The sequence below is a fragment of the Saimiri boliviensis genome, chromosome 3 (genome assembly GCF_048565385.1).
Source record: "Saimiri boliviensis isolate mSaiBol1 chromosome 3, mSaiBol1.pri, whole genome shotgun sequence".
NCBI classification, from domain to species: Eukaryota; Metazoa; Chordata; class Mammalia; order Primates; family Cebidae; genus Saimiri; species Saimiri boliviensis.
Window position 1 is genome coordinate 139000203 of NC_133451.1, and position 16449 is coordinate 139016651.

A 16449-nucleotide genomic window follows, 5' to 3' on the forward strand; every position below is an offset into this window, starting at 1 on the left:
CCCTCAGCCACCTTCATATTTACTCAGTGCCTTCAATTCCTGGCTTTTCTGGAGTTCTGCAGCAAGCATCGATTTCCTTCCTCACATTGATTCCTCTACTTTGTTGTGTAGATGTTTGTTTTCTTTGGTCTTCTAAGCCCGTTTATTATTACTAACTCATGTATTTCCAGATTGTAAAATAAATTTCTTGATGTATCTCATGTACTTTTGCCTCCTCTTTATTCTCAGATTTGCTGTGTTTAACCTGAAGTCACTCATTATCTACCTCTGAATTTTTTTTTTTTTTTGAGGAGTCTCGCTCTGTTGCCCAGGCTGGAGTGTGTGGTAAGATCTTGGCTCACTGCAACCTCCACCTCAGGGTTCAAGCGATTCTCCTGTCTCAGCCTGCTGAGTAGCTGTGATTACAGGTATGCACCACCACACCCGGCTAAGTTTTGTATTTTTAGTAGAGACGGGGTTTCACCATGTTGGTCAGACTGGTCTCAAACTCCTGACCTCGTGATCCACCCACCTCAGCCTCTCAAAAGTGATGGGATTAAAGGCATGAGCTACCGTGCCTGGCCAAAAAAAAAAAAAAAAAAAAGTTTTTAATTCTAAAAGTTATGTTAAAGATGATCTGCCCACCCGAATAAATTGCTACTGCATTTAATGTTATTCAGTATTAATGGCTTGACAAAATAAAATGATAGCAGAGTAGGTTATATGTAATCTTTTTAGTCTGTGGCCTGATTTTATCTGCTTTAGAGCATGCTAATGTTTGGGAATTACTTTTAAAAGTGAGATAAATTTATGTAGTGTATTAGTCACTAAAATATGTTCTAGGAGGTTATTGAATTTATGGAGAACTGTCAAGTTTATGTCTAAAGAAACTAGAATTTTATTAAAATAATTTAAATGAATCTATAGCACATTAATTGGTATCTTTTTCTCTATATTTAGAAAAATATAGGGAGGAATAGACAATGTTAGGTTGATAAAATCTTTTGTCCCCCTAACTTTTACCACCAAGAATACAGTTTTGAAATTTGGTGGAGATCTATGTAGTAGATTTCAGTAATACGTAATATCTTCATTGTTTTTGTTATATGACTTAAAAGCATCAGTAAGCTAAGCGTAGATTTTAGTAAAAATTGACTAGTCAACAATTACGGCCTTAGGAAGTGATAGTCAATTAAATACAGCTTAGGAACAGGTATGAAATTATTGACTCTTGTTTTGTTTTGAGTTCTTCCTCTCCAAAGTGCTGAAATGTGTTTTGAAATTACTCAGTTGCATTAGTGGTTGGATTTGAGGCTTTTAACGTGTTTTTCATCAGTACCTCTGGGAAAAGGATAACCAAGACTTTTAAATGTACTGTGCATTTTGCATCACTATATGATTGTAAATACTGTGATGAAATATTGAAATGATCATGAAAGACGATGACCATTAAGCTTTTCTTTTAACTGTTAAAACTCGCTAAAGGTTATATTGAGCTGTGGTTTATGAAATTGTTTAGACTAACACCTTCCTTGATAATTGTTTCTGTAGTGGAGAAAAATGTTTTTGGATAGCATAGTTCATGATTTTTTTTTTAGTTTTGGTGATTTCTATGAATTACTATAAAGAATGTTTTATTATGGAGAAAATTTGTTGGCTTTGATTAATACCTGGATTATAAAAACATTGAAAAAATATTCTCATTGGCTTCAGATTCTTTTTATATAGGTTATTCTTTTTATGCATTTGTGTATCTGGTATTTGGTATTAAATGGTAATTAGTAATTAATACTATATTATAGAGAAATGAAAACATAATGATATCTCTGAAGTTTGTGATAATTTTTAACAATAACCAAAATGTAAGGTTTGTATTTTCATTTTATTCCTCATTTTAGCCAGTTTTTAAAAATTAATGAAAACATTTTATTTCAGGTTATGTAATCATTGTAGAAGATTAACAGATATGAGTTTATAGATGATCCTTGAGAACACCAGAAGCATAATGTATTACTGGTAAAAATTTGAGTTTCTGAGCCTCTATAAAACACAGAACTTCAGTTACATATGTACCTTCATGTCTAATTTGTTGTTAATTGAAAAGAAATATTTCATGTTATATACTCAGATAAGTTTAGATTATAAATGTTTAGTGTGGTTAGGTTTTGATAGTTATACTAACTTGAACTAGTTTTCTATCTAACCTCAATAATGCTACTTAAAATCTTTGTGAAATCTAAATGGCACAATTTCTTCTTTGACAATGTAACTAAAAGTTTCTGTATGTAATGAAAATAAAATCTAAATGATGTTTACCTTTTACCTATATATTTAATATATGATCTTTCTGCTGTTACCTATTTCATCCATGTGGAATTTTGAGTTTTGTCTGGATTAGGTAATAAAAATCCCTTCCCATTGCAGTTTCAGATCAGACCAAATGGATTTGAGAAAAATGGTACTAATAAGTAATTTTTTATTATTAATTTTTAAAAGACATTACTTCTTAGAGCAGTTTTAGGTTCACAGAAAAATTGAGCAAAAAGTAGAAATGTCCCATATTCCCCTTTCCCCTACAGATGCATAGCCTTCTCTCCTGTCAGCGTTCTCCACCAGACTGGTGTGTGTGTTATAATCAATGAACCTACACTGGCACATCATTATCACCCAAAGTCCATAGTTTACATTAGGGTTCACTCTGGTGTTGTGTGTTCTGTGGGTTTAGACAAATGTATAATAGTGTGTCTTCATCATTATAGTTTCATACACAGTAGTTTTACTGACCTAAAAATCCTGTGTGTGCCTCCACTTCCTCCCTCCATTCTCACTAACCCTAAAACACTCATCTTTTTAACTTCATAGTTTTGCCTTTTTCAAAATGTTATATAGTAGGAGTCATACAGTATGTAACCTTTTCATATTAGTTTCTTTCTCTTAGTAATATACTTTTACATTGTCTCCATGTCTTTTCATGGCTTGATAGCTCATTTTTTTTTTTTTTTTAAGAACTGAATAATATTCTATTGTCTGGTTATACCACAGTTTATCCTTTCACCTTCTGAAGGACATTTTGGAAGCTTCTAATTTTGACATCTGTGAATAAAGCTGCTCTAAATCTCCATGTACAAATTTCTAAGTGGTTATAAGTTTTCAGCTCCCTCTGGTAAATACCAAAGAGTGAAATTGCTGGATCTTATGGTAAGAGTAGGTTTAGTTTTGTTGGGAACCACCAAGCTATGTTCCAATGAGGCTGTATCATTTTTAACTTCATTTCCACCAGCAATGAAGGAGTTTTCATTTATTCTTGTACCACCTCCTCGCATTAGGTGATGTCAGTGTACTGGATTTTGGCCATTCGAATAGGTGTCTAGTGGTATCTAGTTTGAATTTGCCTTTCCCCAGTGATATGTGGAGAATCTTTGCTTATTTGCCATTTGTATAACTTCTTTGGTGAGGTGTCAAAGTATTTGTTCCTTTGTTTAATGTGATTGTCTTTGTTGAATTTTAAGAATTCCTTGTATATTAAGGCACAACAGTTCTTTATCTGATGTCTTTTACAAATAATTTTATCCCAGTCTGTGACTTGTTATTACAGATATGTGGGAAAGTGGTTGACTTTGTATATTAACCTTGTATCTTGCAACCTTGCTATTTATTGTTTATTCCAGGATTTTTTTGGTAGATTATTTAACATTGTCTATATAGATCATCATGTCATCAGCAAAGACGGTTTTATTTTTTCTTTTTCAATTTTTATCCTTTTCTTGTCTTAACTGCATTAGCCAGGACTTCCAGTATGATGTTGAAATGTAGTGGTAAGAGAGGACATTCCTGCCTTTTTCCTGACAGTGGATACTTTAAAAAGTGAAATGACTAATCTAAAGATTTATATATGGAATTTTAGTTCCTCTGTAATTACTGACTTCTTTTTTTCTAGTAAGAAAAGCAGTTTTCTTCATTTTTTCAAGTTTCTGTTTTGAAGTTTTCTGTAAATTAAATGATCTAAATGAAAACTCATTCAACTTGAGGTCTTTGTTTTCTTTCTATTCTTGTATTATTTTAAATTTCTAGTTGGGTTGCCAAGAATGTTATTTTAGGTATAAAAGCTGAGGAGTGAACATATGCTTGTATTGTTTAGCTGTGGCATCTCTTGAGGTATCACAATTCTTGCTGATCACTTGTTGCCCATCCACAAAGGTCACAGTTATGTTCTCTTCATCTTCTTAAATTCTAAGCTGCTTCTGCATCCTTCTGTGATAATTTTTTGAAACTTCTTAGGGCATCAGATAGTTTGAGGTCCCTCTGTCTTGAAAATTGTCTCTGTTCTACTGTTCTTGTGCATTGCTAGGTTTAGGGTAACTCTTTGAATCTTATTATCTCTCTGTGCTGCGCTCGGGAAGTGAGACGTGGGACCCTCTGTACCAAAATTTAAAAAAAAATTGAGATTTCTGTTTATTTTCATCATTATCCTACCTTCTGAAAAGAGAGGAAAATATGGCACATGCCCTTCTCTCAGGAATATAATCTTTTGTGGAATTTGCTTGCTTCCCTTTGGACTACCTGGTTTCATTTCATTTTGATGGAAAGAAAATTGTTTTAAATTAGATTCATATTTCTGTTTTATATTGGTTTGGTTTACCTCATCGGAAAAAATTTAGTATCTCTATTTTATAGTTTCAGTAAAATATGAATTCAGTATGAATTTTGAGAGATGATTTATTATATAATTACATCATGAATTCCTAAATGTTAGTAAATTTTAGAATAATAAATTGTTATACCTAGAGTAAACTTTTAAAGGGGAATATCTAAGACCTGCAGATACAGTGTGATCTGCCTAAGGATATATTCTGTTAGTATCAGAATGGGAACATGGATTTTATTACTCTGCTTCTTGTTAATTCCTCAAGAATACATTACTTTTTCTTCTCTGCTGGTTCTAGCCAGTGACTGTCCTCCAGTGTCTTACTGATTTTCTATTTAATTTTTATTCTACTGTATATGCTCTGTTAGTACGATTATATTAACACTATGCACAGAATGTAATCCTTGGCCGAAATCATGACATGTGATTGTTTTGGTCTCAAGAACCACCTTGGCTTTTTTCAAAACACAAAAGAAGGTAGTACAAAAGTGGACATAGGAAAGACAAAATAGAAGAGAAAGGATGAGACTAAAAAAGAAAAGAATTTGGAGTGGAACAGAATAGTTACTAGGGTGAAATTGCATGGAATTTGAAAGTCTTAGAGTTTACACTCAGAAAATATGAATCTGGCTTTAAATGTTAAGAAATATAAATATTATGTATGTGTTTTCAGTTCTTTAAAAACAAATCTCTGTGTGTGTGTGTTTATATTTATGTGTGTGTGTGTGTGTGTGTGTTTACCATATACACTCAAGTGCATTCACTAGTATTTTTCAAATCTAGATATATTTTAATTCATGCAGGCCTTTCCTTATTGTATTAATGCTTATTGTATTAATGCTTATATATATATATATATTTGTGTGTGTGTGTGTATATATATATAGTTATAAGGATTAAAGTATTTATTTGTACATCCTCTTGATTCCTGTTTTTTTTAATAGGTAGATTTTTAGTGGATAAAGTTTAATGGTTAAATTTCAAATGGATCAAGAATATATTTAATAGATTTATACTAGATATTAATTAATGGGATAATGAATTATAGTTTTGTAACTCAAAACTGGTTTAGCCCAATTCACTGATCTTTCTAATCTCATTTTCAATTCCTAGTCATCAATTTTTATGGTAAACTATGCTGCTTTCTTAGGGTTACTGAACTACCTAATTCTCTTTTCTTTTCATTTTGGATGATACACCTTAAAAAAAACATTGAAAAACGAAAACAAAGCCAAAATCAAAACATCTATTTGTCCTTGGTTTTCTTTGTCACCTTCTTTCCCAACTTCCAATTATTTCAGTTAAATTAGTATATAGTGTTATAGAACGAAAGGGCAAAATAAATATAGATAGGCTCATTTAATTTACACAGAATCATATTGTTGCTAACTTGCTTAGTATCAGTATACTATTCAATATCACCTATTAATATGGCTAAACAGAACTTCTAAGAGTTAAGGTATGAAATTGACATGGGGGATATTTTTCATTATTTTTGTTTTAAAAGAAGAACCTACTGAGTGACATTTCTTCAGCTATTTTGTTTTTTTATTTTAGGAGTGGCAAAATTCTATTCAGAAGAATGCAGGCCTTGCTTTCATCGAACTTGTCAATGAAGGAAGGTAATCTATTTTATTTTAATCCATTTTGTATTTTTCTCTAAAATCTTGTGTTTTTTCTGTAGGCACTGATATTTTTGGTCTCTGTATTTACTGTTTGTTCAGTCAGTAATGTAGTGGAGCTCTGATATATCAGTTATGTATATGTTAATATTTAATCATTCTGTAATTTTTTTAAAGATATGCTTACTGATACAGTTCTGATTTTTATTTTTCAATAAGTTTGGGAAAAGTAAACTGATAAATCTATTTGCAGGTATAAGGAAAAGCCATACTTATTTGGACTTTCTATAAAGTTCTTGTATGTGTATAGAACCATTAATTAGAATTAGATGTCTATATTATTATTATTATTTTTTATGTCACAGGCTGACCATAAGAGGAGGGGGGACAAGTTTTACCATGTGATGTGGTAAGAAAGGTGATAGAGGAAATAAGTAGGTATGTTTTTCACTTAAAGAGCAGAAACAGAAGAATTCAAGGAAAGAAAATTTAGTGGTGGTAAGAGAAGGGAAGAAAGTACAGACGTGAAAAGAGAGATAAAAGGGAGAAAACAAATGTAAAAGAGTGAAAGAATTAAAAGGTACAAAGAAATTGAGGAAATGATTAGTGGACCACTTTTCATCTGATTTGTAGTAGCTGATTTTGCATTAACGGAACTGAAGACCTGGAGTATAGATAAAAAGCTGTGACTGACTCCCCTTGCAGACAGTATTCTGAACAAACTTACTGTTTCAGCAGTGTTCGTTTAGTGATTTGGGTAATGTTGTTGGAAGATTGACCCTGTCAGTGCTTTGGTAACTATTTGAACTTAGGTCTAGGAATCCAGGCTTGTTCTCTATCTCTCATAAATATTCTAGAAAAGGGAAAAAAGAATATTTGTAACTTTGTTTGATCTTAAATACTACTAAAATCCTTTCCCGCAGAAATAATTATAGGTGCCCACAGACCAGTAACCTGCAGTTATAATACTTAATGTTAAATTCTGTGATAGAAATACATAAGTACAGGGTGCTAAGAAAGCACTAAGGGGTAAAGTACTATGGAGTACTAAGAAAAAGAGAGAGTCCTCAACTGAATATGGAAGAATCAGGTAAAACTTAACCAGGAAACAGGATTCTTGAGATGCATTTCAAGGGTCAGTATGATTTGTCATATAAACATTAGTAATTTGGAAGTTATGGAAAAATTGGAGGATGTTTGTATGAAAATCTTTCCAAACCCAGGGAACAGAATATCTGAAGGCATTGTAATATGGGAAGGTATATAGGGTGTGTGTGTGTGTGTGTGTGTGTGTGTGTGTGTGTGTGTGTGTGTGTTGGAGAGGTGTTGTTGGGATTGGGCATCTAGATCTCTCAAGGGAGTGGGAACCCTTGGAAAATTTTAAACAAAAGAGAGTCATTATGATATTTGGGGCTTGGAAAGATAACTGGCAGAAGTTTTTAGTATAGGTTAAAGAAGGGAAGACCTGATTGAAATGAGGAACAATTGCAACATTACTACAATGATCTGTATGAAACATAGAGCTAAGTTTTCATGTAGAGTGTGGCAAGTAGTAGGTGATCAACAAAACTGATACAGATTTATAGCCATAAGAACTAATTTATAGGGCAGTGAATGAATTAATGACTAATTCTTTACTCTTCCTTTCAGTAACCATTTCAAAGTGTATATTTATTGAAAAATAGCTTTTGGCTGATTTCAACACTGAGGTGTTGATTTTGAAGTTTATATGTAGATATGATTCATGATATATATATCATTCAGTATATGATATTGAAGTTTATATATAGAAAAAGAGGTGGCCAGAGCTGTTGATTAAATACACAAATATTCTACTTAATGCAAAACACCCATAAACAGATTTTCTATAATTTTTAGGGTTTATTGAAGTATAATTCCTGGGCTTTTTTTTTTTTTTTCTTCTGGGCTTTGTTTTAAAGAAAAATTTATATGAGGTGATTTTGATTATTGTAGACTCTACTAAGTATAACTACTCTTATGTATGTTACTGTTACATTTAATAGGTGAGGCAACGTAGACTTATGATTAAGAACATTGGCTTTGAAGATAGCCCTAGGTTCAGATTTCAGCTTTGATACTTGGCAAGTACTTTTACTTTTTGAGCTTCAATTCCTGATCTATTTATTATATACTGACTATGTCCCAGGAATTGTTCTGGGTACTGAAGATACAGCAATAAACAAAGTAGATAAAGATTCTTTTTTTGTGGGTTGTATATTCAAATAGGCATTGACAGATTATGAACAATAAAATAAGCAGGTTATATAATATGTGAATAATATATAATATTGTTCAGTACTATGGGAAAAGAAAATGTGGAGCAGGTGAGGGGAATGAAATTTTTGAAGTAAGGGAAAAAGGTTGGTATGGTTTGTAGTTTAAATAAGAGTGATAGGATTAGGGCTCATTGAGAAAGTAATACTGGAGCAAGCACTTGAAACACACAGGAGTCAGTTATAGGGGCATGTATATAAAAGCATTACAGGCCTCAGTAATAGCCAGTGTACAAGTGTGAGTTTCCCTGGTATATTTGAGGAATGAGGCCAATATAGAAAGAAAAGAGTGATTAAAGTAGAATGAAATAGGAAGTAAGATCGGACAGATAACGTAGGGCAAGATTTTGTGTAGAGGCTTTTTAATTTATTTTGTGGGAGATGACAGCCATTGCATGATTTTGAGAGGAAGAGGAAGGCATCTCCCTTACAGATTAAAAAGATCACTCTTGGACAGGTGCAAGTAGCTCACACCTATAATTCTAGCACTTTAGGAAGCTGAAGTGGATGACTTGCTTCAGCCCAGGAGTTCAAAACCAGCCTGGCAACATGGTAAAACCCTGTCTACAAAAAATGCAAACAATTAGCTTGGTATGGTGACAGGTGCCTGTAGTACCAGCTACTCGGAAAGCTGTGAGGTGGGAGGATTGCTTGAGTCTAGGAGGACGAGGCTGCAGTGACCTGTGGTCATGCTACTACTATGTAGCCTGGGAGATAGAGCAAGATCCTCTCTGGAGGAAAAAATTAATATGACTGATGCATGTGGGAAGTTAAGGATAGAAGTTAAGAGGTCAGCCAGATGTGGTAGGTTGTGTTTTTAATTTCAGCACTTTGAGAGGCTGAGGTGGAAGGATCATTTGAGCCCAAGGGTTTGAGACCAGCCCGGGCAACATAGTGAGACCCTGTCTCTATAGAAAATAAAAAGAATTAGTTGGGTGTGGTGGCATGCACCTGTGGTCCCAGCTACATGGGAGGCCGAGGCAGGAGGATCACTCGAGCCGAGGAGGTCAAGGCTTCAGTGAACCATGTGCACGCCACTTCACTACATCACTGGCAGTAGAGTGAGACCCTGTCTCAAAAAAAAAAACAAAGGTAAATAAAGACAAAGAGATCAGTTAGGGGCTATTGTAGTAATTGTGGTTAAACGTGTTGGTGACTGGGACAAGGTTGCTAGCAGTAGAGGAGGTAAGAAATGGCAGGATTACGGACTTATTTTGAAGATAAGACCTGATGGGATATCCTAATGGCTTGGATGTGGGTCTTGAGAGAAAGCCAGGCATCACTCTTAAAATTTTTGGCCTTGTAAGTAGCGATACCAAATGCCTTTGTTTTGAATTGTCATTCAAAGATCTTTATATAGCAGACAGCTTTGGAATATAGAAATAGTGTCTCTATTTGGAACAAAGCAGGATTGTTTACTGTCTAGTATAATAATGATGATGTCTCTCTCTGAGCCAAACTCCAGGAGACCTACTGGCCATCATAAAAGATTGAAGTGCCCTAAACTCAGAGTTCCTCTCTTGTAACACACTTTACTGCATGTACAGGTGTCTCCTGGACCTATGTAACTCTGTGGGAACTGAGACTTGGAGGTACTGGCACAAATGCTAATAATACTCTGGCTATTGCTATTGCTGAAAATTTGGTGAAACAATTGTTTGAATAATTTACTTAATCCATATCATCTGTTACCGTTTTCACAGTACCTGCTCTCTGATTTCTTATATTTGCTTTTCTTATTCTGTTTAGATTTTTTAGTCTCCCATAGTTAGAAACTGTCTTCTTTACTTCAGTGCTTAGCCTATAGAGAACACTCAACCTTTATCTTTTAAGTAAGTGTTTGAAATAAACAGTGATGGAAACTAAGATTCACTAGTGAAATAGTGCAAGTAAAATTGGAAATTTTCGTTCTCTACATACAGTGTAGAATATATTTTCAAGGAAAATTTTAGTGGGTTATTTTTGTAAATCAGTGGATTTGGTTTTTCTTTTATAAATAATTAGTGCTTGAGGGTTAAAGGAGTTTTCATAGGAATGTATGTGTTTTTGAAATAGTTTGGAGTGTTTGACTACTAGACTTAATCCCAGGGGCAGGAAGAATAATCATAAGGATTTTTCTTTTTACTGCAAAGACTAACCTTTTTTTCTTCTTATTATGTAAGTCTGACCTGCCTTGACCTCATTTATAGAGTAGCTGCTATAAATTTTGCCCTTGATTAATGTTTTATTAGTGTAAATAACATGAAGACCTTTATAGACAGACTACAGCATAAGGTCTAACAGACTTGAAGAGTATCATTAGCAAATCAATTACTAAGTTCAGACATAAGTAATTGTTGTTTGGTAGAAACTGCTGATGTTGTTCTAGGCAGCTGCTCTATGAGATGTTACTCTGTGAATTTGTAATGATTTGCTGATGGTCTCTTTAACTTATATTTGTTTAATAAGATATTTTATAAATGCATGTTTTGGTAATTTTGAGTTCAGTTATTGGTATTTTTTATGTAAAAAACACCCCATTTTAAACAAATTTATATAGCTAGACTAATTGATAATCACGGTCATAGTCAAATGTTATAACCTTTGATGACTTCTAAGAGAAAAAGATACATATAATAAAATATTTCAGTTAAAAAATTAAATTTTCACATATTATGAGCAAGAATATTGCTATTCCTGAATGATAATTTTGTTTATGAACATTTTATGATATGTTGAATCATTATCATCATCACCTCCGTTTGCTTTTTAAATATTCAGGTAATAGATCTAAAATAGTTTTCTTATTCTTGAAAGGTACAACTTTCTTTAAACTAATAGTTTTAAAGAACTTAAAGAATGTTAAAGCCACCTTTTAAAGTCTCTGTGATGCTATAGCACCACATCAGTAGAAAATAATATATATTTATTACTACTGCCTTTGACTCTCTTGAAATGAAATCTGAGGGTTCAGTGTTATACTAAATTTCTATGAGGTATAGGTTACATTGTTATGTGTATTGGACCTAAATTGATTTATTTGTGTATTTGATTTGGCTTTATCTTATTTTTTTCTTCACTTTACAAATATATTTAATTGAAACTAAATTGAATTGAAACACGTATTTAATTGAGTTCATAACACTGTTGCTTACATTTTTTTAAATTATTCGCCAATGAATCTTGTAAGGTTTTTCTTCCCTGGATAAATAAAGGGCTTCAAGTTCATATTTTGCCTTTTCTTATTTTCTTAGAGGTTTTGATGATATTACTTGCAAATTTAGTGTCTCAGTATTGATGTTAATTTTGCTGGCGGAAATAGATCAGGCTGCTAGGTTGCCTCCTTTCTTCTCGCCAGCTTGCTTGTGATCCTTCTGAATATTTTTTAGAGCATTTAATCTCCTGATATTGTTCTAGGTAGCTGTGATCAAGGCAGCTGCTCTGAGACATTATTCTGTGAAATTTGTAATGATTTGTTGGTGGTCTCCTGTCTTATGACTTGTGTCTATTAGAGATGATGCATATTTTAAGTATTTAGGTGGTACTCTTTTTGTTCTTACTCTCTAGAATTTCAAAAAATCAGTGCAAATTCTCTACTAGAGTTGCCTTTCCCTTTTTTTTTTTTTTTTTTTTTAAAAGGAGATAGAATCTCGCACTGTTGCCAAGGCTGGAGTGCAGTGGTGCGATCTCAACTCACTTCAGCCTTGACCTCCGTAGCTCAAGTGATCCTCCCACTTCAGCCTCCTAAGTATCTGGGACTGCTATTGAGGACAACACACTTGGCTAATTTTTAAATCTTTTTTTTTGGAGAGATGAGGTTTTGCCATGTTGCCCAGGGCAGTCCCTGCACTCCTGGGCTCAAGTCATTCAGCCTCCCAAAGTGCTGGGATTATAGGCATGAGCCACTGTGCCTGGCCTCCTTTAATTCTTGTTTCTAATTTTATTAATGTTTCTATTAGTTTCTCCTCATTGTCTTTATTTCATTTATATTTTAAATTAAAAAACAGGCATAGTTTTACTGGCTAATTTTTTAAATCTTTGATAGTAAAAATCAGGGAAGTAATAGACTATGAAACCTAGTTAAAAGGTACAATATTTGGTAAAAAACTTAAGATTTAAACTCTCATCTTGAATCTTGCAATTTGCTAAATATGTAAATAATTAAAATGACCTATAATTATGGCGTTGGGTTTAATTTAATAAAAACACATTTTGAGAACTTTCATAGCCTCCTACAACTTTACTTTTTTTTTTAGTATGTCCTTCTCTAGATTTTAACAACTTTACTTTTAAACGTGCCACTATGATTCTTTTTCCCCCATCCTTGGAAAGCACAGAAATGGCAGATTATCTCACATTCTCTTGGGCACGTTACTTAATCATCCTCTAGGGACAGTCAGTGTCTGCTTATTACAGCAGTAACTCAGACTTGTATCCAAACATATAAATAGCCCACATAAAGGACATAATGCTTTGAATACTAATACACTGGTCTGTCTGAAAAATTCATCTGCTTAGGTTGTGTGTCTTCTTTCTGAGCATTCATTTAGCAGCTCCAGCCTTTTTCTTCACCTCTTTAAATAGCATGATTATTAATAATGTTGGTGGAATGAGAAGAATGACTAGAAGTGAAGGTGCAGAGGGAAAAAGGTGAGAGACCAGATAACATTCATTTGGACCCATTGTCCATTAGTATTTTGGATCTGAGTTATCCTCTGACAAAAACACACAAGTATTTCTTGCACGTAAGTAAACAGTATGGCTAGAATATGTTCTTATCTCTTATCAGTAGAAGACAAAATTTGAATTGAGGTAGAGATTATCACTTGGAAACCGTTGAGTGTTACTTAAAGAGCCATATGCTTTTTCTGGTTTTAGTTTTAAAATTATATATGTAGGAAGAGGCTTTATAGAAAAACTCCAATTAAATTTTTTTATTGTATTTTTTTTTTCTTTTAAGAGGTAAGTTCTTACCTTGTCACCCAGTCTCAAGTGATCTTTCTACCTTGGTCTCCCAAGTTTGTAGGATTGCAGGCGTGAGTCACTGTGCTCTGCTTAATTACATTTGTACATAGTTGTTTGGAAATGATGCTATTTTGGGGGTACGGTCAGAGATCAACTGTTGATCATTAGTTAAGCGTAGACTTTATCTCTTTTTTTTTCTTTTGAGATGTGGTCTTGCTGTGTTACCCAGGCTGCAACCTCTTAACTCTTGGGCTCATATCTTTATCTCTGTTTACTTAAATCCTGGATTGCATTTGTATCGAAGTTTTTCTGAGTGATTTAGAATGAAGTATATGCTCTTAAAGATTAGATTATTTAGATTAATGTTTATCATTTTGTAAAGGTTTAATGGCTTATCAAAAATTAGAATTTTCTCTCCTTAATTAGGGTAAGCATATTTTTCTTCTTTTATTCATGTGCTTTGGTTTAAAGTACTTATATGGTCAGATTATTTTTTATTTTTAATTGTATAGCTTGATCTCTGCTCATGACTATGCTTCTTTTAACAGATTTTGAATATGGAGGCTTGTTTTTTGCACTTTTTATGGGATTTTATATTTAAATGATTTTTCAGTGTTTACGTTTTTTTTTTTAGTATGGAGTCTCAACTCTGTTGCCCAGGCTGTGTAGTAGCACTGTCATGGCTTACTGCAGCCTTGACCTCCCTGGCTCAGGTGATGCTCCCACCTCAGCCTCCCAAGTACCTGGGACTACAGGTGCTTGCCACTACATAAGAGCTAATTTTTATATTTTTTGTAGAGTTGTTTTTTGCCATGTTGTCCAGGCTGGTCTTGAACTCCTGCTCAAGTGATCCTCCCACCTCAGGCTCCCAAAGTAATGGGATTACAGGTGTGAGCCACCATGCTGGTCTGTGGCTACTTTTTAAGCTTGTTTTGTTCTGATTTATGTAAAAACATGGTGGTGCATTTGAATTTTGCTTTTTTACCCCTTAAAAATAGTAAATTCTACTAGATATCAGAGTTTTAAATGTTTGACTGTATAGGATTTGTTGTTTGACCTTTTTTTTACCAAGACTAAATGCATATGACTTTTGTGAAAGATGACTTGGATACAGCATGCCTGTAGAATATGCTTATGTTTGTGTAGATGTTTCCTAGCCTACTACAACAGCTTATATGTAAGTAGGATTATTTATTGAATTAAATAAAAATGATTATAGAAAAGGGGATATGAATTAGGGATAGATGAAAAAAAGGAACTCTAATAACCTTTGAAAAGATTAAAATGAAAATAGAGTCATTCACCTTATTCAGCAAATATTAATACACACCAGCCATGTGCTGGTCCATGTTCTTGGCTCTGAGAATTTAGGGGTCAGTGGTTAGAATTCATTGGTCAGAATAGACATGCCTGCCCTAATAGGGTTTATTTTAATTGGTAAAGTTAGGCAATAAAGAAATTAAAAAGTGGATAGTATGTTCAGAAGATAAGTGATATGAGAAGTTAAAACAACGAGGGGAGGAGAATAGGTACAACCTGATACAGAGGGCATTGCAGTGTTAAAGAAGGATGATCAGGGTGGAATCTGAAAGGACGAATTTCTATGGATTGCTAAGGAAATGCCACTGATAATGAAAAGACAAAGGCAGTTATAAGAAGATAGAAGATGGTGGATATTGTGCAACAGAGAAATCTGCTGAATTCTAAGTAAACTGAATTCCAAGTACAGAGTCAGGAGAGCCATTTCTCTGTATTTTTGCTTTTCTGCATATAACTATCTTCTCTCTCTTTTTATTTGCACATTCTTGAGAATAGATTCTTTCCTAGTCCTAAGAAATTATTTTATCTAAAATAATGAGATAAAAGCTTGCAGCCTGGTCCTTTTGCTTCCATTGTGGCCTCTGTAATACCAGGTGTTGTTTTAAAATGCTCAACTAGGGATAATCATGCAAAATAAGTTTCAAAAAACACGTTGATGTCAGGATGTAACATTTATATTAAATTACTAAGCTGTTATATTTTCAGGATGAAATAACTTTATAAAGTATTTGCTATCTTCATTTAAACTGTAGTAAAGCATATGGATACCTTTTGGTCTCCCTGATCAAGGATATTGCCTTCTAGAAAAAGAGGCTACCACCTGGGCTGAATCTCAACCATGAAAGATCTAGACTGTCCTTTAAAAATTTTTAAAAATATTTAAATGTAATTTTTTCAGTCACCAACAAAATCTGTTCTTTCTAAGGTTTCAGGCATGTGTATTCGGTGATGTTAGAACCTTTACAGCCTTTATTCAAAGTTGTTACTGAGAGCTTTAACTAAGAAAGGTGAAGAGAGATAACAATTTAGAGATTTTTGTGATACTGAATTATTGAATGTGCTGGGTGAGAGACAGAGAGATAGATGTCTGTAAGGAGGCAGGTACATGGAGAGTTAGGCAATAATTCTTCACTATAAGAATAAAGGCAATATTAATTTGTGGAGATGATATTTTGAAAAGTGAGGCTTTAGTACTTCTCATATTACTGAAGAAAGTCTTTGGAAGCAATTTATCCCCTTCTCAGTTTTGTTTTGTGACTATTCTCTGTAGCTAATTCTAAAGAAATTACTATGTTGGAAGGATTGCCAATTCAGGAACATTATTTCCACATTCTCAATTATTAGGGTGTAGAAAAGTGGTAACTTTCCTTTCCCATCAGTGGTCATGTTTAGTAGCGAAAATGACAGTTGCTGCTAATGGGGGTCACAGAAAGCCCAGGAAACAGAGCAATAATATTGGAAAACTCTTGGTAAAAATGTGTATGTGCTTACCCAAGGTCTAGACTAGTATAATCAGATGTGGACAATGGGCTGTAATGTAGTTATGGGAGATGGTTGTCATCATTACCATTATTTATTGAGCCTCTAGTATGAATCTTTTCTAGTTGGTCACTTGATAGGGCTGTTTGTTTTCTAAGGCTGACAC

The 16449-nt window shown here is 33.6% G+C and overlaps 1 protein-coding gene across 4 annotated transcripts in view; it reads left to right on the forward strand.

Annotated features, from left to right (window-relative positions):
* Nucleotides 1-16449, forward strand: part of LRBA (LPS responsive beige-like anchor protein) — a 746578-nt gene that overhangs the window by 235837 nt on the left and 494292 nt on the right. For all 4 annotated transcript variants that reach the window (XM_074396837.1, XM_074396836.1, XM_010338615.3 and 1 more), the window contains one exon: nucleotides 6182-6246. In XM_074396837.1, coding sequence (XP_074252938.1) covers nucleotides 6182-6246 — 65 coding nt within the window. The remainder of the gene's footprint in view (nucleotides 1-6181; nucleotides 6247-16449) is intronic.